A 22,288-nucleotide genomic window follows, 5' to 3' on the forward strand; every position below is an offset into this window, starting at 1 on the left:
AAAAAAATTCATTATAAAAAAAATTCACCCCCCTCACAAAATTAGCTATATAAACCAAAATCATTTTTTGAACCAGGCTGTAAACATGTTTTTTTCTGCTGTAAAGTTGGCCATTTTAACATGGGGAGTCTATGGGATTGACTCCCTTTTGCAGCCAGCCTCTAGCGGCCAGTTGATGAATTACAGTTTAAGTCACTTCCTTGTTGGCTTCACGAGAGAGAGCGGGAGGTTGTCGCTTGATACTATGTCATTATTATAACATAAAAAGTAGAAATTATGAGATACTCTTTAGGACATAAAAAGACAAAATGTCAAAAGTAAAAAGTATACAATTAATAATAATTATGACATTTTATCTCAATTTTGACTTTTATCTTTTATTATTTGACTTTTAAAAAGTCATCATTTTGACATGTTGTAGTTAGGACATAAAAAAATCTAAAGTATGAGATACTAAGTCATACAGTAATCATGATATATGACATGAATATAACTTAGTATCTCATAGGTTTGACTTAAAAATTTGAAAGATCTCATACTTTTGATATAAATATTGAAATTTGATCTCAATTTTGACATTTTCTTATGATTCCTACTTAATTTTTTCATAATGTATACTTTTATAATGGACTTTATAATTATTACTTTGTATATCATAGTTTTGACTTTTCATCTCAACCATGACTCAGTATCTCATAATTTATATATTTCATCTCATAATTATGACATTTTATCTCATAATTATGATTTCCCAAAGCCTTTTGTTTTCTTAAATGGCAGAAATGGGCCTCCATACCTTTTGGCCTGGCTTCTGAGAACAAGTTAAAAATAATGATTTTAAAGGGATTGTTCATCTAAAAATGAAAATGTTCATTTGAAACCTGTATAAGTTTCTTTCTTATGTTGAACACAAAAGGTGATATTCTGAAGAATGCTGGTAATCAAACAATTGATGGTTCCCAATTGACTTGCATGGTATTTCTTTCCTTATGGAAGTCAATGGGGACCAACAACTGTTTGGTTACCAGCATTCTTCAAAAGATCTTCTTTTGTGTTCAACATTTGGAACGTTCCAAACTGTTGGTTTGGAACGACATAAGGGTGAGTAAATTATGACAATATTCAAATTTTTGGGTGAACTATTCCTTTAAAGGGAAAAAAATCTGTCATCATCACACTGGTCCATTTAAGCCATGGATCAAACATCACCTGGAAAAAGATCTGCCTGTCTTGTCTCCTTCATGATGGATATGAGGGGATCTGTTTGATAATTGTGTGAGTGCACATGCACATGCAAACAGAATAATGGTTGTTCGCTCTGAGTCAGCACCTGGTACTGGTACCACAGTCTCTCCCCATATGGCCTCTGCATTAGAACAGACTGATGAAGTGGTTCAGTTTATTATCCATGGGCCGTGTACAGTATGACAGCAAACATGAGCAAGCTGCCTGTCACTGGCTTTGTGGCTTTCACTGCAGTCAGATTTATGGCAGTGGAGCATGGCTGTGAATACAGAGCAGCACGCTAACACACAGCCTGTGCTGGGAAACAGAGAATTTAGAGGACGCTTGTGATCACAGAGCACCAGGAAACATCGTGGAGCTTCTTGTCCATACTCCCTACATAACCTGCTAAGAGCTGGCTGATATATACTGAATAGTAACAATATATGTGTGATGATTTGCTGGCGAAAAATGAAGCAAGGTCTTGAATATTACTATAATTTTAATGCAGGGCTTTCAAAACAATTTAATATTTTTCCCCAAATTGGTGAAAGCTAATGTATGAAAGCTGTGATTTCATGCATAAAGACCAATTTATGCTGTTTGTAAAATATTAAGGTTAAAATTATATAAAGAAATGATGTTGTTTTCAAAAGAATCGGCTTTTATTCTGATACAGTATTAAAGACAATGCAAATTATTATTTAAAATTATCTAGATAAATTATCCTTTGCATAACATTGACATCTTTTTTTCTGATCATTCACATCATTAAAGTAATTTTTTAAATATTTAAAACAAGACTGTCAATATAATTAAATAATCGTGATTTATCTCATGATTTGATAAATATCTTGGTAGCTTTTATAACCCTAAAAAAAAAAACATTCTAAAACACATTGACCCCTGTTTTAAAGGGGTCATATGATGCTGCTAAAAAGAACATTATTTTGTGTATTTGGTGTAATGAAATGTGTTTATGCGGTTTAAAGTTAAAAAAACACATTATTTTCCACATACTGTACATTATTGTTTCTCCTCTATGCTTTTGCTTTTGCTTTTTACTTGGACATAAAATTTCTAAGAGACCTAGACATTAGACTTATTTTGTGATATTTTGGTGTGAGATTTTGTAACAAGATAATCCGAATAAGAATAATTAAATTCATTTCCTTGAATCAGATGTAATTGTTCATTTCAAATAAATATTTCAAAATTAGTTTGCATCATCACTTAAAAATTAAAAAAGTCAGTGTGAGGCTTTTTAAAAAATGTTTTAGTATATGTTATAATGTTTTGTGTGTAAATATATATATATATATATATATATGTGTGTGTGTGTGTGTGTATATATGTGTATATATATATATGTATATATACACATTATTTATTTTAGTTTTTTATTAGATTTTAATTGCATTATACTTTTTGAATCCACTTGGCAACAATGTCTGCTTAATTGAATTGATGAATTAAATCTTACCAATTTAAGCCACTCCGAGTACATAAACATTTAAACTGAATATCTGATCATATATATAAGCAATATCATCTGCCCTGCCTGGAATTTAGAGGTTTAGTTGGAGGGATTTAGAAGAGGATCGTCTGCTCTCGTCTGAGTACCGCCGAGTCAGATGGAGACACATATGAACTGTGCCGAGCCAAAATTGCCTTGGCCATGGGCTGTTTTGTTTAGTAAACTAGCAATATTGTTTTTACAAAAAGCAATATTCTCATGAAGCCTCTGGAGAGGCACTCTAGTTAAAACCTGCTTCAATACCTGCTTCAATAACATGAGCGCGAGCAACGCCAGGGATATTTTTAGACGCTTTCAAGTGATGCCTTTTGCGATTTCATTTTAATAAGCAAAGCTGCACTACTGTCAATAATCCCCTTAGATGCAGTGTCGTTTACTGCACATTAAGGAAACATCCAGGAAGCTCTCAGCATAGTCCACACATTAAGATTAGAAGATATTTCACAGCTAGTCATGGGTTTGTTTGTGCAAAGAGTAGCACTCATGCTGGATCTTTCTGCAGAGCACCCACAAATCTCACAGCGGTCCGAGTGTCACGACAGTATTCCTGCCTACCCACACGTCTAATTAAAAGTCTATTGGCAATTTCAGTGACAGCCTCTTGTGGGAAGGATAATATTCTCTGTGGGGAGGTCTGACAGTAGTATCCTTGCTGTCTTTATTAGACGGGTTTATATACACACATAAACATGGAGGAGAATTAGGATAATTGCAAGGAATACCACATCTGTGGCATGCAGTTGATTACCACAGACAATAATTCCTTTCCCTTGTGTATATAAACAAAAATGAAATGTGTTTGCACTTGCAGCAAATACGCTAAGAAACAGAAAGTTAGCAGGCAAACATCTGGCACACTGTCACACTGTTTTGGAAGTATAGCCACTCTAACATGTTAGCATTAGCATGCTAGCTTGTTAACATTGAGTTTACAGGTTGTCATTTAGACAACCTGTTTTCTTTAAGTTGCTCATAAATATAATATGAATACTAAAGAGGTTTTGGGTTGTGTTTCACAGTTTGGTTTATGTATGTTTATTTGATCTGCTTTATAAGTTCTATTCTCTTAGTTCTTGCTTCCTTTTCCTTTTGTTTTCCAGTCATGTCACTGGTTTATTGTTTTGTTTAATTAGTCTTATGTTGTAATTGGTTGTTCTTGATTAGTCTTGTTATCTTGTTTGGCTCAGAACCAGAGAAAAAATGGAAGGGGAAGCAGGAACTATAGAATAGAGGGCGGGGTTTTATTTTTGCGCTCCTCCTCTCATCTTTCACTCGCAGCAAACGAACGGTTGAAGGGGCATGGTTAAGCGAATTCTTCCCAAGCCATGGCCAAGCCGTCAAACTGACGTCATCAGAGAAGGAATGACAATCCAGAGCGGAAGCAAATGAGTAGATTTTGATTAAAGATTACGAAGACAACTAATTTTCTTCAGTGGATTAACTTGCACGGATTAATTTTTCACTTTAAGACTAGCAATGTGTGGTAACAAAATGAATATTGTAAATTTTGATTTCATTCTGACTTTAAGATGGTAAAATTGAGCTGAATGCAAGTTATTTGCCATCAGCTCAAATGAAAGTCTGTTTCCAAAAAAATTACATCTCACAGATGTGTCTTTATTTTTCACACTGTGTAATTTTAACGGTAAAAAAACGCTAGGGAAAAAAACGTTCACAGTAGGTTAACAGTAAGTTCCCGTACTATATACAGGGAAAAACTGTAAAAGATCTAACCAGACATTTCATGTAATTTTACAGTAAAATGCTGTTAATTGTAGTTTTTAGAAGTAAAAAAGAGAAAATCAATGTATAATTTAGTAAAAAACTGTAAAGTGATATTCCCAGAATTCCCTGCGTGACACTTCACGTTTGAAAGTGTTTTGTTTGAATAATCATGTTACTTAATGGTTTTATCAGTTAGGTACGTTAGGATTTTATGGTACATCTTCTGTTGTTTAATAATTATTTATTGCATTATTTATGCGTCATGTGTGTTACCATGATGGTGTGTTGTGTTTGCATGAATGACTCTGTGCACCTTCTGTATATTAGTATATACTTCAGCTTGTGGAAAAGCTACTTGTGATGAACTTTGATATTTCTGTATTTTTTACAAAATTATTCTGGCAAACACAAATGACAAAATTATTTTGTAAAAACTACAGTTTTTTTACAGTGCATAACTGTTACCGTATATATCATAATTGTAACTTTAATTCACAAATGTGTCTATCTCATAAACATCAACCATTTATCTTACAAATATCTTTCTCATACTGTACATGTCATTTTATATCTCATAAATGCAAATTTATTTCTTGCAAATATAAATTTACTTCGCATAATTGCAACACCTTGTAATTACACATTTGACTGTACAATTGCGACTTTCTCAATTGTGACTTTATATCTCACAGTTACAATTATATTTCTTATAATTTACACTTTACATCTCAGAACTGTGACTTTATCTCAAAAAGTTCTCATAATTGCTTCCCTCACAATTGCAACTTTACATATAGCATTAGTCTAAACAATAACCCTAATTTTTCTGTTTAGATTTTTGCTTATTTGTCTGTCTATAACCCTTGTCGCTGTTTGCTTCCACCAGGTCCTCCATACATCATGTCACCACCTGAGAACATCACTGTTAACATATCCCAGAATGCCCAATTTACGTGCCAAGCAGAGGCGTATCCTGGCAACCTGACCTATACCTGGTACTGGGAGGAGGACAACGTCTACTTCAAGAAGTAAAGTTATGATTGAGTTCACTACTGTGCCAAGTCTCAGAGTCTTGAACAAAGAAGCTGCTGTGTGTGTGTGTGTGTGTCTGTCTGTCGGTTTTAGATTAGAGCCACATATATTTTTAGACCCAGAATCCCTGAATCTCAAGCCCTCTACAGCAGCATTAAGGCAAATGCTAGCGCAGTGACGCGGAGGCGCACACAGCAGGTTTTTATGCCGGGATGGGAACATCTTGTGACACTGTGCTTGTGTCATCACATGCCTAAAAAACATGCTGATCAACTGAAGCTGAGCCAAAGCTGTTCTGACTCCCCCAAGCGTGGCCGTATTGACCCTCTATATGCAGGGCTGTAGTCTGTTCCTCTCTGTGGAAACAGGCCAGAATAGTGTTTCGAAATAACGGTTTCCGGTACTATTGAACTGTGAGGGGCGGACGGATGTTCATGGGAATATTCAGACTGCTGGCCAACTTACCACTTTGTGTAAAAACATTTTAGTAGACACTGATATTTTTAAAATTAACCATAAGAATCAACATTTTTTATGCTTAGAAGTGATTTTTTTGTCTGCAGACATACATACATCCTCAGGGTTGTAGATTATGAAGTCTTTAACAGGGGTCTAAAGCAGTACTGCCGGGGGTTTGCCAAATATGATCTAGTCTAAAATTATTTTGTTTTATTGTTTATTTATTTTTATTTTTTTGTGAAAAGAACAAAGTTTATTGATGGAAAAAATATAAAGTTAACTTCAACCAAAGCCAAAGTTAAGAAGCTAAAATTCAACTGAATGCCATTTCCCATCAATTATAATTATTATCTTTTTTTTAAATATTTATATTTGATATATGTCTTTATTTTTCATAATTGTGATGTAATACTCCCAAATATGTCTATATAATTGCAATAACTGCAGTTTTATACCTCTCAACTGTATCTAGTTCCCATAATTGCAACTACATTATGCAGTTGCAACTTTTTATAACTTACAAATGTCTCGTACATTTCTCATAATTAAGATTTTATCTCATAATTGTTTTTTATCCAACATTATCACTCTCATAACTTTGACAATGTTTTACAATTTTGTCTCGCAATTTTATTTCTCAGAATTGTGACTTTACGCTCAGAGTTTTGTCTGTCTCAAAATTTCAATCTCATACTTGTGACTCTTAAATTGCTACTTTTTCCCGAATGTTTCATTATATAATATTTGTGACTTTCTCAATCTTGCTTTTTTATGTCACAATTATGATTTTTTCGTAACTGTGACTTTATATATCACAACTGCAATTTTATTTATCACAATTGTGACTTTATATCAGATTTTTCAAAATGTCATACTTGTGACTTTCCCTTTATTGCACTCTTCATCTATATCTCAGAAATGTAGCTTTAATTCTTGTGACTGTTTTGATGTTTATTTTTCATCAACAAGTATAACGTTCATTTAAAACTTTCTCACAATTACCTTTTTTATTATTCACTCTGAAGCAGAAACAGACTGCCATAATAATGAGTCATTGTAACAGCCTCAGTTCTTCTCGGTGTACAAACACGTTTAATAATATTTTTCAAACGGATCATCTCTCTTCTCTTCCCTGCAGTGATCTGAAGCTCCGCGTTCGCATCTTTATTGACGGAACCCTCATTATCTACAGAGTGAAGCCAGAGGATGCTGGGAAATACACCTGCAGCCCAAGTAACAGCCTGGGCATCTCCCCCTCTGCTTCAGCTTACCTGACCCTGCAATGTGAGTTTCACCTTCAACCTCTTAAAGAGCCTGCAGCACCAGGCCTGCGTTTGAAATCTCAGTGTATGTCCTGTGTGCCTTTGAGGTGTTTTATGTCAAGTATACTATCATCAGAGCGGGTAATTGGTGTCTGTCACGTACAGGGACAGAGCTATTTACACCCTTTGAGATGCCATTGTGGCTGCCAGGCATCTGAGATGTTCTAGTTGCTAGTCTAGTTGCTGCCTCTCTCTGGAGGGTTTGAGAGCTCGCTTCCATCTGCACCAGGACTCTTGTGGTGCTGCAGGAAGTGGCGGATAAGCCCCGAGTCTGAGCTGCCTCTGTGTCTGTCTGTCTGTCTGTCTCTCTTGGATAGAAAAGACAGATTGGAGAAGCCTTACATACTGCGGTCACCATGAAAAATTGGAATTGTGACAGTTATAAATGACAGCCAAGAGTTGTCACTGAAGCAACTTCAGTTCATTATTAGAAAACAAATAGTTTCAGCTATGAATTCTAAAAGGAAGCTGTTGTAACACAGACAAAATACACAGATGTGAATGCAAATCAATGTTCCAAGCCTACAATATCACCTACAGTTAAATATATATTAAATCATTGAGGTTATCATAATTAAGAAATATAATTATTTGAATTGACAACCTTGTCACTATATAATAAACATTTTCTGTTTCAGTGTTTTTAATGAATTTTGGGTGTTCTATATATAATTTCTCTATATTATATTACATTACATTACATTACATTATATTATATTATATTATATTATATTATCATACAAGTCAGCCCTCAGCAGCCCTGTTCTGTAGATGTAGTTGGGTATCTGCCATTAAAAAAAAAAACATTATAGTTGACCGCTAATGAAAATATTTCAAGCCAGTAATGATTGTTACAACAGGAAGAAAGTGTAATGTGTAGAGAAAATGTGTATTGTCTTGAACGTGAATTTTCAGCAGACAAGGGGGCGTATAGAATTCAAAAGATGGCTTGTTTCTCTCATTTTACCACCCAGAACAGAATCATCACAGCAGAAAAGAGGTCAGGGGTGACAAGGGAACCTTAATGAATTAACTGAGGGGAAATATAGCCTGGCAGTTTGAAGAGAGAAGAGATTAGCTGTGGAAAAGCACATTATATTGTGTCATATGCCGAGCAGTGGCTGACTGTCTCATTAGCAGCGGCTCCTCTGTGCCGCTGGGGTTGTGCTACATCAGTCAGCGACACCCCAGGGCTGCTGCAGGTGAGAGAACTTCACAGGAAGGGCTTTAAATAACACTTACATGTTCCGTTACCACACATATCTTACACAGGCTCCCGAACACTGCGATTTTGTAGTGAAATTATGGGAGATGTGTTGATTTAGACTTTAAAATCTATAACTGCTATGAACCATATTATGATGGATAAACAAAAAAAGTGGATAAAGTACTTTGACAGCATAGCGAGACTGACTTGATTACTTCATTTGTGGTATCTGCTTTAGCATAACTAACATTATTACCCATGTTCCTCATTCCTGTTTGGACCGTATCCTCTCCGCAGACCCTGCCCGTGTTGTGAACATGCCACCTGTCATCTACGTCCCACGAAAGTTGCCAGGAATTATTCGCTGCCCAGTGGATGCCAACCCCCCAGTTACGTCAGTCAGATGGGAGAAAGATGGCTACCCCCTCAGAATCGAGAAGGTCTATAATGCATGGACTTCTGACGTCTGAAATGTCAAGACTCTTGACTGTTTGACAACACTCCAGTTCTCTGATGTTTCTCTCACAGTATCCTGGATGGAGCCAGATGGCAGACGGAAGCATTCGGGTGGCAGAGGTCACTGAAGACTCCCTTGGCACCTACACCTGTGTGCCTTACAATGTCCTAGGTACCATGGGACAGTCCCCTCCGGCCACTCTGGTGCTAAAGGTGAGTCAGTGCATCTTAATTAAAAATAATCACATTTTCCTTGAATTTTTGAGATGTGTTGTGTGGTTTGTGAGGTAAACATCATCATGTGACCCCAGGACCCCCCTTACTTCAACGTGAGGCCCGGGGGGGAGTACCGTCAGGAGGCGGGAAGAGAGCTGGTCATCCCCTGCGCTGCTTCTGGAGACCCTGAGATTCCAACCATCGTATGGAGAAAGGTACCATGACTCACCACAACATTAAAGGGGTCATCGGATGCAAAACTCAGTTTTACATGTTGTTTGAACATAAATGTGTGTTGGCAGTGTGTGTACACAACCACCCTATAATGATAAAAATCCACCCCGTGGTATTTTTTTAATCTATAAATAATATCCCCTTTTTCAAACCAAGCCATTCTCAGCTTCTTGGCTGTGTGACGTCACACAGACCCAGGCCGCTCCCACGATAGTTGATTGACATGGCCGTCTTAGCTTAGACCCGCCCTGAGTGAGCTGTGAACAGTCCGACTGCCATTTTTTCGACGCCAGAGCAGAGACGTTGACAAGAATGGCTCCTAAGCAATTGAGGTGTTTTGTTGTTGGATGTAATGATGAGCATAGCAGTTGTCATTTACTCCCGACATCTGAGCCACTGAAGACGCAGAGGATTAACGTTACTTTCGTTTTTGAAGGGAATGCACCCTCCGATCTACCTAAATACGTCTATGTTCCTGCGAATCATTCGTGATCCAGCTTCACCTACAGATAAAGTGAGTATAAGGGTTTTTCATGAATCTTTGCAAATCGCCTTTCCTAATAGTGTGCTAGTTAGCAAGTTTTGCGGCTAAATGCGGCTAAAGTAAACAGTCATATGAGAACGGCTCGTCACCCCACAGAAGAGAGGGGCGGGGTGAGCAGAGCTCATTAGCATGTAAAGGGAAATGCAAGCTGATTTTAACAAGGTAAAAAGGGTGATTTTTACACTACCATTGAGAAATTTTAACCTAAGTATGTTATAGATTTTTCATTAAGACTTTAAAGAATCATATCAACTTGTGGAAAATGGGCATCTGATGACCCCTTTAAGTATATTATTTTTTCCCTTTCGTAGATAGTTATTCTTGAATTGTTTATTATTGTGTCCTTTGTCAAGGTCGGGAAGCCCAGCAGAAGCAAACATAACATCTTACCAAGTGGTAGCTTGCAATTTGTGTCTCTAAGCAAAGAGGATCATGGGGAGTGGGAATGTGTTGCCACCAACGTAGTAACAAGCATCACTGCCAGCACACGCCTTTTTGTAATAGGTAAATGACTCTTATCTTACTTTCTATCTTCTATCTTACTTATCTATCTGTCTGTCTGTCCTCCATTTTTCTATCTATCTATCTATCTATCTATCTATCTATCTATGAAGGCTGTAGTGTTGCACACTGTAAAATGACCTTAGTTACAATATTTTTATTCTTTTAATTACATTTCTGTACTGTACATTTTTTGGCCCAGGTCAGCACACTATGTTCAGTTTTGAAGGTTCTTAAGGACACAAAATACGTCAGATATGTGATTTCTCAACATGTGCCAGATAGGAAGTGTAGGCTAGGACATTACGAATCCCGGCCAAGCTGCACAAGTGAGTCATTACAGTAGGGGGGCCAATGTAGCTTGTGGGAGCTGTAGCTCAGCTGTCACGTCTGAGAGTTCGCCCTCGGATGACAAGTGATGTGTCAGCGGGCACACAACCCTACACACACGTTATTTGTTTGGTGATGGACTGGTGTCATGACAGTCTAAAGATTATGCTTAATGAGGGAGCAATTAACAGATCCTCCGCAGCTGCTAGGTGCCGATAAGAGATGTGATGGAACTCCTGAATCCATCCTCCACTTCAGTGTTTCCATCGTCCTGCGCTCTCCTGCTATTATCAGACTGGGTCAGTCTGTGCACAGAGTTAGTTTATTGTCTAGTCAGAAAACATAAGTGAGAGGATGTTCAGGTCAGACAAATGGATCTCCTGTTCTTCAATTTCTCATAAATCTTTCTAGCTGTGTCTGACAAGGCTAAATCCATCTTGGAAAGTAGTTGTTTTAGAACAAACTGTCTGGCCTAGACCTTAAAGATTTTGGGTTAATCACTAAGAATGAATTGTGGCCACTAATAGACAATGTTCCTGGATGCCTCCCCTAACAATGACCCTGCTGCTTGTAAATGTTTAGTGAATTCGTTCCTTCACATTATATTCAACATGGCATATAATGGATTCTGTTTTGCTAGGTCTCATTTTGCTAATGGGTGTTGGTAGATATGTGATTGATTCACTCATGATTATACACTACTGTTCAAAAATTTGGGGTCAGTAAGATTTTTTAAAATAAGTTAATTGTTTTATTCAGTGAGGACACATCAAATTGATCAAAAGTGACAGTTAAGGCTTACTTTGTTACAAAAAAAAATTATATTTCCAATAAATGCTGTTCATTTAAACTATATTAATCAAAGAATCTTGAAAAAAGTTGTTCATGGGTTCCACAAAAATATTAAGCAGCACAACAGTTTTATCATGGATCAGCATATTAGAATGATTTCGGAAGGATCATGTGAATAAATTACTTTTTAAAATTTATTTAAAAATATTTCACAATATTACTGTTTTTATTATGTTTTGATCAAATAAATGCAGCCTTGGCAAGCATAAGATACTTATTTCAAAAATATTTTAAAATCATACCAACCCTAGACTTTTGAACGGTAATGTAGACTTTTGTGTTTTTAATTGCCTAAGTGGCATAAATAAAAATGGTAGAAAAAATGCATAAAACAAAAAGGTGTCAGCCTGTGCAAACCTTGCTAAGGTGTTTCTAAGTGCTTACTTATTGGCCCAGGTCAAACAAGCCCATCCCCAAGTCACTATGATATTCTGGCTAGAAATGTCTCAGCTCCACAAGCCACATGATCTGATGTGTCATTTATCCAATGTATCATTTAAGAAGAGTTATGTGCCAAAGTTAAATGCTATGGGCTAGTGGTTAATTCAAATCCATAATATTTAGTATGAGCAATAGTACTAGCATTTGCAGACACTACTAATTTAAAATAACCATTTCAGGCACTAGTCCACATGCGCCAACTAATGTCCACGTGTCAGCATCCACAAGCTCCGCTAATGTTTCCTGGGAACCTGGATATGACGGAGGCTTTGAACAGACGTTCTCGGTCTGGTACGGCCCGGTGTAAGTCCTGCCAGAACCCCCACTAAATATAGTTCCTTCCTCACTTTTTTTCTAAATGTACTTTGTGTAGTCTTTTTTAAAAAAAGATTAGCTGTTAAAGCTATGGATTATATGGATATGTAAATGCAATGAATGAATCAATGGAATGTTTAATCTCAATTTATTCATATTTCCCTGTTTGTCAAGAAATATATATTATGCAAAGTTCTTATTTTTTTAAGTTTTTCATTGTACTCAATTTAAGTTTTATAATGGAACTCTTTGGTATAATCCAATAGAAAGGTGAAGAATGATTTAGGGCCACATGACTGGCTGTCCATACCTGTGCCTGGCTCTCAGACGTGGTTGGTGGTCCAGGGGTTGGAGCCAAAGACTGCCTATCAATTTAGTGTGCTGGCCCAGAACAAGCTGGGCACTGGCCCCTTCAGTGAGGTAGTCACTGTGACTACAGGAGGTGGGTGACACTTCTACACAAACTAGATCTTGTAATGGACCTGTGAATGACCATCTAAATGAGATGCGTTTACAACCTCCCTTTATCTTTCCTAGGGTATCCCATAAGTACCCCTGAACCACTGGTGCTTCTAACTCCACCACGGTGCCTCACAGCCAACCGGACACAGCAGGGTGTATTGTTGACATGGCTTCCTCCGGCCAATCACTCTTCACCAATTGACCATTACATCATCGAGTTCCGTCTGGGGGAAAGGTGGGAGGTTCTGGATGACTTGATTCCTGCCACTGAGACTGAGATCATAGCAAGAGATCTTATTCAGGTAATACTTACTAATTTAATATCACTACATACTTTTGTATGGTCCTCAAAGTTACCCATAAATAATAGAGGTGAAATTAAAGTCAATGCTATTTGTAGTTTGAAATCCAATTTACTTCTGTCATTTGATGTATTTCTGAGTGAAAATGTCTAATTTACAGAAATTTCAATTTAGTGGTGTCCATCTTGTGCACATTCATTTGTTTCAGAGAATGGCAGTTCTGTGACTATTTAGAGAAAAGCAGTGAGGGAATGCATTTCCGCTGAAAAGCTCAGAGGATGTCATTTTAATTCAGTCTGACATACAGCGGAGTCTGCTACAAATGTTCTTGTTACAAATCTGTTGGTAGATCTGACACTTCAACCTGTTGGCCTCACAGGATTTGTGACCCACTGACCTGTTTCTCTGTCTCCCAGGACTCTTGGTATGAATTCCGAGCGCTAGCTGTAATGGATGATCTTGTCAGTGAGAGCAGTAATGTGGTGGGAGTGTCAAGTACAGGTGAGAATAAGGGGCGTAACTAAAATGCACCAATTCATTGCTTTAGCCACCTAGAGCTTCACTGCCCTCTGCTGCTCATTGTAGTTAGTGCCCTACTGTATGTGTTTATTTATTTATTATTATTTTTTTTGCTGTTGTAGATGTGATACAAGGGTGTCATGCACCTATTTTTTTGGAGGGGGCATCAGTGGCAGGTCCTGGCTTATTTAAGCCATTTTTGTTGTATGATAAAGCTGAATTGTTTAATTTCTGCTCCAAATGGAAGTTATTAGGACAAAAGTTAGATGTAATTGCTGCCACAGGATGTTTTCCTTACCTACAAAAAACTTAATTAAGATACTCCGCATCTTGTTTTTGGAAGTTGCATTCAAAATCCACTTGGCTCAAAAATCTGTACGCCGCATGCCCTCTCGATCTAAATAGGAAAGGTGCTTCTGATCTGATAGGCTGCAGTTGTGTTAACACTATGCTATAGTCTGCTTTATAATTGCACACTAACTGAATCACTGTCAGCAATCACGTTAACCTGCTTTGTGAATACATGCTTGCTGCATTCTCCCATCCTAATTTCATGTTCTGGAGTGTCTCCTCTCTCAGACCCCTTCCCTCCCACAGAGATCTCAGACGAGGGGCTGGCCAAGCCAGTGGTGGCCGGCATCGTGGCCACCATCTGTTTCTTGGCGGCTGCTATCATCTTCAGCACGCTCGCTGCATGTTTTGTCAACAAGCAGCATCGTCGCAAGCTTAAACGCAAACGAGGTAAGTCCTTCTTAACTTCAAGACACAGTTATCTCTCTTGTTAATTAATAATTTTTGCACAGATCACAACTTTATTGGATTTGTAAAAAATTATACATCTTTTCAGCTGTATTGCATTATTCCAGCTTCAGCATTGCAGTGGTTGAGATAAAGATCTGAAGCATATTGTCATGCTGATGTGGCATTGTGTGATTTGTCCTTAGACCCTCCACTATCGATTACGCACACAAGGAAAAGCATCGAATCTCCGTAAGTACCAGTGCATGGTAACATCCATCATACTTTGCACTTCTGCAAATCTGTTGACTACCAGGCACATGGCTTGAGAGGGAGAAAGAGAGAGAGAGAGCATGTACAGTTTGGGAAATCAAACAGCTGACCCTAGCAGCTGCTGTGTTACCGTGAGGGATGCATGGAGGAGGATTTGAGTGGTCACTAAAGTGGCTGCTATAAATTTATCTGTGCTTACCTCTGCTTTTCAGCAGTGAGATGCATTGATTTGCTATTACAAACAATCTTCTCAAGCTCTTTCTTTTTTTTTGCTGTCCAGTCAGGTTGTGATAGAACCTTTCAATAGCGTAAGAATATATTATAAACATGAAGCTTATCCCCCAGCTCCTCTGAATTGATCAGTGCAGGCATGGCAGCATGTCACTCTCACATTTATAACCAGAGCTAAAGGAAGGAGAACATTAAGGGTAGCATCTCCAACCCAGTTCAAACTGGGACTCACGCTCTTTCCGATTCCATTGTGGTCTTCATAGAGCTGCAGTCTCATGCTCCCATCCCACCCATTTCCACATAGCAGTGTGGAACCATAGTCTGGTTGACGGCCGACTCTGCCCCGTCTCTATTGTGTTTTTGTTACCGCAGGCCTCCTCTTACCCCTTTGCCTGGCATTGAGCCCTACTGGGAAGAGCCAGACAGGAGCAGCTACAGGCCCCCATCCACCAGCCCTCAGTGAGTGCTTGCACCTGCATCTCTCTCTGCAGCAGGCGCTAACATGTGCCTGTCTGCCGTAGCTGCATGATGTCAGTTAGTGGTGCAGAGCTAAACTGCTTCTTTAGGGGAATAGACAACTTCAGCCCTCAGCTGCTCCAAATTGTGACACTTGTTTGACCACTTATAGCCAGCAAGATGGATTATTATTGAAGAGTTGGGTGAAGATATAGGTTAGCTGATATTATGTTAGCTCACTGGTGCCTGTGCTGACTTATCTGTTTCTATGTCCTGTCCCCATTCTGTTGTTCTCCATTATCTCTCACCCTGACATCGTCTTTCACTTTTATTTAAGATGGCCTTTAAATTAAGATCAGTGCTTATTCTAATTACTGTTATAAAAAAGCATGTGGATAAAGGCTAATTAACCTGAATTTTGTTAATTTTAAAATAAGTGCACAAGAAAGTGTAATGTCATGCCATTTCCTTTTGAATTATATTCCATGTTTTAAGATGGAGTGATTCTTGTTTTGATAGTGCTGATTTTAAGTTCTGGTATTCCCCAGGGCTCAGTCCTAAGCCCCATGTCTTTTTTGATTGATAGGCTGTCCTCTGGAAAGATCAGTCCTGAGAGCATTACTTCCTCCCGGCCCCCATCTCTGGCCAGCATGGGTGGCCATGGTCTTTACGTTAAGAAGTTGCCAAGCCCTAGGAAAGAGAAAGAGCTTTCCCTCTATAAGAAAACCAAGAGAGCAATAACCAGTAAGAAGTACAGCGTGTCCAAGCGCGAGGCTGAGGTCACCACGCCCATCGAGCTGATCAGCCGTGGACCTGATGGCCGATTCATCATGGACCCCAGTGACATCGACACGTCCCTCAAGCCACGACGCATTGAGGGTTTTCCTTTTGTGGAGGAATCAGACTTGTATCCTGAGTTCCGCCAATCAGATGAGGAGAATGATGACCCAGGGCCCCTACCCCCAGTCATGGCCACCCTCAGGCCCCAGATATCCCCTGTGTCCTCCAGCCAGGAGTCCTACATGCAGCCCCCAGCCTACAGCCCCCGGTTCCAGAGGCCTATGGAAGGTATGAGCATCTCGGAGGGTAGCCGGCTTCAGGCCACAGGGCAGAGCCGGGTCTCCCATTTTCACAGGGTCTTCCCTCCAGGCCCCTTCTATGGCTATATAGGTAGTGGTGCTGAGGTGGAGCTTCACCCTCCTTTTTACATGCCTGATGTTAGTCCACGTAGCTCTGCCATGTCCTCCTCACCTTCATACCCCCCTGAGGGGCCGTTCCGTCATCCCACCATCCCAGAGGAGAGGGAGGAGCTGAGGATCCATCAGTATGGCGCCCCCAGCCACGCCCTCCCACTGGTGCATAGCCCTCCCTCCTCTCGCTCGACCGAGATCTGGCAGCCTCCTGACTTCCCCTTTCTAGGTCAGGAGGGTCCCCGTCTCGCTCTTCCACCACGTCATTCATCATTCTATCTCCACCGGGACCTCCCAGAGCCCCCGCCATACCCCTCCCATAGTCGTACTCTTAGCACCACCTCTCAGCTCCCTTCAAGCTCTGCTTTCCTCCAGCTGGAGGCCCCTAGAGCCCACCTGAGCAGATCTCCCGGCAGGTTTCCGCCTCAGGGCCCTTCAGCCAAGCATATAACTATGCAACAGGCCCAGACTCTGGGGCAGTTGAGACACACTGCCCACGGTATGGGCATACCAGTGTTGCCTTACTCAGGTGCCACGGCCCGCATGGGGAGCCCCAGCACACTGCACAGTGAGAGCTCGGACGGCTGGAGGTCTGAGGCCCAGCCTTGGCTGAGCCCCAGGGCGGCACGAAGGATGGATCTCGGCCTGCAGCAGGTGGTCCTGCAGCCGTCACGACTCTCCCCTCTCACCCAGACCCCTCCCAGCTCACACGCCGGCTCTCCAGACATTCTCGTCCGCCCTCCTCCCCGCCCCAGCATCCTGCGGTCTTCCCGCTCTCAAGAGATGCCCGAGAGTGCCCGTCACCCCGCCAGTGTCTCCTTCTCCCGAAGGTCTCTCTCCTCTTCCCCTGCCACTTCACCTACCCAAGGCCAGAGCGGGCAGCGGCCCAGCCTCAGCTACCGTGCCCACATGGCCTTTGCCACAGCCGCGGCCAGCTACCCCTCTCAGTCCCCTTCACCCCCCACGGAGAGCAGTGATGCTTTCGGCCAGATGCCATCTCAGAGAAGGACAGATGAGGAGATGCTCCCCTCAGAACCCTCTCCAGGGTAGGTGAACTGTACCATTGGAGACTCCAAAATGACAAAGGAGATTGTAATTCATCATCTGTACCGCAAAAGCAATGCTTTCATGCTTTTGCGATTTTCGGTTAAAATATTTTTACATGTACATCTTACTATAAACTATTTACATTGCACAAATTTCCATGTCCTCCAGTATAACTCCTTATTGGGTTCACAGGATAAATTTCCATACTTTTCTTTATTTTCTTCAAATCCTATTCTCCTTTAACCTTTAAACAGTGTAATTTTGATATAGGAAATTATCATAGTGTATAACATTTTTCATGATTAAGGATTTTCTAGTGCATTCATGATGATCCCATGGCTCTTCCTTCTTTGTCCTCTTTTGTGGGCTGATCACATCATTTACCCTCTCCAGCTCATTTCCTTCCATTTCTCTCACTTCCTCTAACTCAGGGCTTTGACCATCACGATGGCCTTCTTAGGTGGCCTTAGTTGCCAGGGATGAGTGTGCGCTCATCTCTTGCAACACGCATCCTCATCTAGAGTAGAGGCGGCGCTTTTCTCTGGAGACTCTGGTAGTCTTACCCTCTTTGTTTTTGATTGATCTCAGCTATCTGGGCAGCATTGTTGTGACCAGGTCCTCTACACCACAATAGGTAAGGGTCGAATCCATGTCTGAAAGGGGAGGGGTTTGCAGGCGGGGCCTTAAATCATTCTCATTTAAAGGGGAATTACTTTTTTATTACATGATATCAATAATACATTGTCTTTTTTGGCAAATATTCTGAATATTTTTATTGCTGGAATACAAAGAATGCCATTTTTCAGCATTGCTTATCAAAGCATTTTTGAGATTATTAAATACAGACAATTTTTTTTCCAGGAAATTTAGCACTTTTGCCCTTTTAGAGGCACACTTGGATATTCCCCTTTAAAATTTTGTTTCCATGTACAAAAATATCATGCATGCCTTTTCTAAATACTCTTCTCCTCGATGCCGAATCAGTAACAGCAGTTCTCAAACTAAAATTTCTTGTCACATTTTGTCGTCCTAGTGGTTTGGTTCTTTTCTTTTATGTAACTGTTCTTTACTGGCCATTCTCCCCTCCCTGCCATCTCTTCTCCTGTCAGCATGGTGAAGCCACTGTACAGTGTATTCATGGTAACCAGAGTGTGTTTGATGTGGCGGACTTTAGTGCTCAGTCATGTCTACCACCCCCCTCTATTAATCACTTTCACTTTCTCTTTCCACAGCCTCAGCAGCAGGGGAGACTGTCTGTAAACGCTTTGTGTTTCTGTGCCTTGTGAACCCATGAGTTGTTGGCTCTTCAGTATGGACGTTTGAGTGTCATGATCTCTGCCATGATAGAGGAATGGCATGTGCGATAAAAGACAACACTTTACAAGAAATGTGACCTCTGTGGTCAGTTTTATAGGAAACCAGTGAGCTTACTGGGAAACAGGAGATTTTGGCTAGTTGTAATTTGATTGGACAGTGCTGGCAGCATGGCAGCAGTGTACAACATGAGGTAAAGGTTTATTCATGTTAATTTAGGTGTATTCCATAGTAAATGAGTGGGGAAAATGCTAAATTCAACTCACCAGACTAACTCAACTAATACAATGTGCTTTTAATTTGCAGAGTACCCATCTAATGAGGAAGAGTCTTTGTTTTTTTTCTTTAAAAATAAATGATTTGGTATTTAATTTTTATTCTGATGACCAATGAAATGTGGCCAATTAAAATGAATAAGATTTCATTTGAATAAACAGTATTTTCTAAACAATATCTAACAAACAAGTTGATTAATTGCTAAATTGCACAGTACATGTTGATGAATGGTACTTTTGTCATGAGGGCTTTGCACTTGGCATTGGGGGCAGCCAAAGTGCTCGGTCAGGGGCTAAATCTCAGTTTGATCTGGCCGGTGGAGGGCAGTGCACCCTGGTGGCGGTGTGAAGTAATGCATCATTGTGTTTGTCTCTCACAGGGAGCATCTAGGTGCAGTGAGAGTCCCTGCAGGGTCTGAGAGCTTTGAAGCACTGATTTATTATTGTATTAATAAAGCCAAGAAATCAACAGCCAACAAGAACAACAACTCCAGATTCAAGAAAAGGACAGGTCAGTTTCACCCGTACATTACATACTGGGAGAAATGGACATGTTGTCTCTCCTAATGTCCTGACTACAAGCTTATTTGCTTAATAATTACAAGAAACCACCCAAAACATGCTAAAACAACCACCCACAACTCCTTAACATTGTGGCAGTGAGGTTTGCATGCACAGATAACGCTCACATTTTCTTCTGAAAATGTAAAAATCTGTTCTATTGCTGTGTCTCATTTGCTCTGCTGTCTCTAGATGTGTCCACCTCTCAGACCCAGCAGCTGCATGCATCTCAGGCCTCTGAGCAAAGAGAACATCTCAGCTCTCCCTCAAAGAAAAAGTGGAAAAGTACACTTAGAAAGTCCCCCTGTCTTCATCTGTCCTCTCTGCTGCGCTGGCTTCACCCCAGAGAAGACAGAAAATCCCTCCTGGCCAGTATGGACCCTGCCTCCTCAAACTATGGTTCTCTGCTCTGAGAGCTATGGTAAACTATGGTTTAGCCCCCCCCCAAAAAAAAACTCACTAAAACTTATCCTGTGGGGCGGAAAATGTACAATAGACAAGCTCTCAGTACTGTTTTGTAATCAGTCTAAACTAGATATGATTTATTATGTTCTTCGGTTGGCACAATATACTACACATATCTGTATTTTCTGTAAATTTACACAAAGGAAAAACGTACAGGGGTGCTCTTTTGAAAGAAACAGAAAAGGACAGGACAAAAGCTTTTCATTTGATAATAAAAAGAAAATAATAGCATTCCATTACATGCTAGGAAAAATCTTGCTGGCCACTTCGGTTTTTGTCATAACTTTGTCTGAACTGTGTATATTGTGAAGGATAGAGTTAAATGCTCTGTACAAATATGTCTCTCTAGACGTGATAGTTAATACAGGGTTTATTTTCTTCCTTCTACAAAATATACCTCAAAAAAGAGAATAGAAAAAAAAGAAAAGGAATATATGATCTGGAACATATTTCAGCACTTCTACCATATTTTGTGCAAGCTAGCATATTTCATTTTGGATGACGAATGTTGTCTGTTTGTGGCAAAGCTTTGACAGCATTACAGAACATGAGGGATTAATGTAAGCCCAGAAATTACAATGTATTTATTTATAAAATACTAAACATTAAATATAAAGCACAGAATATCATAGAAACTGTAAGCTTGAAAAGAATGACTGCAGTACTAGACTGGTCCTGCGACAATGTTTGAACAGTTTCTCAGATTTTTACAATTCCATGCAAAGGCAGGTGGAATTGAAACATGTTTTCTTATTTATTTATTTTTTAAATAATTGACATTATATTTGACTAACATCATTGGACAGCTTTAAGGCATTTTTTAATCTGTGGTTTGAGGAAGATTAATATTAGCCCCCTGCTGAAAAAAAGATTCAGGTTCACTTTCAATTTTAGAAATATCCTTTTTGACATTTCAGATGGCATAAGTGCAAATGTAATATTTAAACTGAAGTAGAATTACTTGGTCCTTGTCTTGCACAAATGTAGTTAGAAGTGGTGAAATGCATTATTAATATTTTCGTCACTTCCTTGAAGTAAATAATTTGTTATATGTTTGCTTTGGACATACAATACACCAAGGAAGTACAGTAGATATTGTGCAGACTAATGAAGTCGTCAGTGTAACATAGAAAAGTGAAATAGTCCTTATTCTAATCAGTTAAAAAAAAGATGACCAGTCTTCTTGGTTACTTTCTACCTACAAAAGTGGACCTCTAAAATAGCTCGACTCTTTTTGAAAAAAAAAAATAAAGGCACAATATGTAATTTTCGCCGCTGGAGGGCGCGTATTCAAAATAAACAAAGAGACAAAGGCGTAGTTTGATGACGCCGTGACTGAATGTGGAATCATGGGAGTTGTCGTCTTCATCCCCACAGCCGATGCAATCTGACAGGACTCGGGCAGAAATCATGTTCATGGATGAGCTAATGATTTATTACCGTAGTAGAATGAAGCAGGGTGAAGCGTATTGTAATCTTTACCATTTGCCATCCATCACATCTCATCTGATGACATAGCAAAGTTTGTGTTATTTGAATTAATGATGACTTTAGTAGCCTATTTCTGAAGGATGTTAACTGTCTCTAGAGTTCACTAACAGCTGCTGATCTGCTACCTAAAGTGAAAGCTACTCGAGCATGTGCTAGTTTAGTTTAACCGATGGTGAATGTATGATTTGCTCTTAGAATTCAGATTTATCTGAATATTTTCAGTGTGATGTTTCTATCTTTTAGTTCATTTACGCCCAATGCGATCAACTCCAAAATGAATCTTCTTCTGCGAATGGAATTTAATAATGCGGTACGACTTTATAGGAAATCTAATGAAATCGAATTCAGTACTTGAATAAGGCTGAATATACAAGCAGGAAACACTGAAATGAATTTCTGTGCATAGAGATTCGTAGTAGCCATTTTGAGTTAAGTGCCCAAAGGGCTGTTTACTTTTTTGTCTTTCCTTTCTCTCTTTTTGTATACAACTATTTTACTCGATGTGAAAACAAATGCTCAAACATCTCACAGTGTATTTGAGCTATTCAGTATTAGATCAGCAGACTCCA

At 39.5% G+C, this 22,288-nt stretch overlaps 1 protein-coding gene across 6 annotated transcripts in view; it reads left to right on the plus strand.

The window, feature by feature from the left end:
- Positions 1-21,506, plus strand: part of LOC107713446 (protein turtle homolog B-like) — a 76,274-nt gene extending 54,768 nt beyond the window's left edge. Inside the window, exons 6-22 of one of the 6 annotated variants that reach the window (XR_001636891.1) lie at positions 5,373-5,514; positions 7,116-7,261; positions 8,804-8,946; positions 9,035-9,175; positions 9,274-9,393; positions 10,310-10,460; positions 12,260-12,383; positions 12,662-12,837; positions 12,933-13,159; positions 13,576-13,660; positions 14,258-14,419; positions 14,623-14,668; positions 15,293-15,379; positions 15,963-17,612; positions 18,202-18,247; positions 18,846-19,120; positions 19,583-19,653. Coding sequence is in view for 5 of the 6 variants with exons in the window: in XM_016518929.1 (XP_016374415.1) it covers positions 5,373-5,514; positions 7,116-7,261; positions 8,804-8,946; positions 9,035-9,175; positions 9,274-9,393; positions 10,310-10,460; positions 12,260-12,383; positions 12,662-12,837; positions 12,933-13,159; positions 13,576-13,660; positions 14,258-14,419; positions 14,623-14,668; positions 15,293-15,379; positions 15,963-17,612; positions 19,583-19,713; positions 19,956-20,176 (3,752 nt within the window). In the remaining variant the exon portion in view is untranslated. Of the gene's footprint in view, positions 1-5,372; positions 5,515-7,115; positions 7,262-8,803; positions 8,947-9,034; positions 9,176-9,273; positions 9,394-10,309; positions 10,461-12,259; positions 12,384-12,661; positions 12,838-12,932; positions 13,160-13,575; positions 13,661-14,257; positions 14,420-14,622; positions 14,669-15,292; positions 15,380-15,962; positions 17,613-18,201; positions 18,248-18,845; positions 19,714-19,955 lie in introns of those variants that run through there. The other 5 variants (XM_016518929.1, XM_016518930.1, XM_016518932.1 and 2 more) reach the window with 5 other exon arrangements.
- Positions 21,507-22,288: the final 782 nt, after the last annotated feature.

The sequence above is a fragment of the Sinocyclocheilus rhinocerous genome, unplaced genomic scaffold, assembly GCF_001515625.1.
Source record: "Sinocyclocheilus rhinocerous isolate Xijiao unplaced genomic scaffold, SAMN03320098_v1.1 scaffold689, whole genome shotgun sequence".
NCBI classification, from domain to species: domain Eukaryota; kingdom Metazoa; phylum Chordata; class Actinopteri; order Cypriniformes; family Cyprinidae; genus Sinocyclocheilus; species Sinocyclocheilus rhinocerous.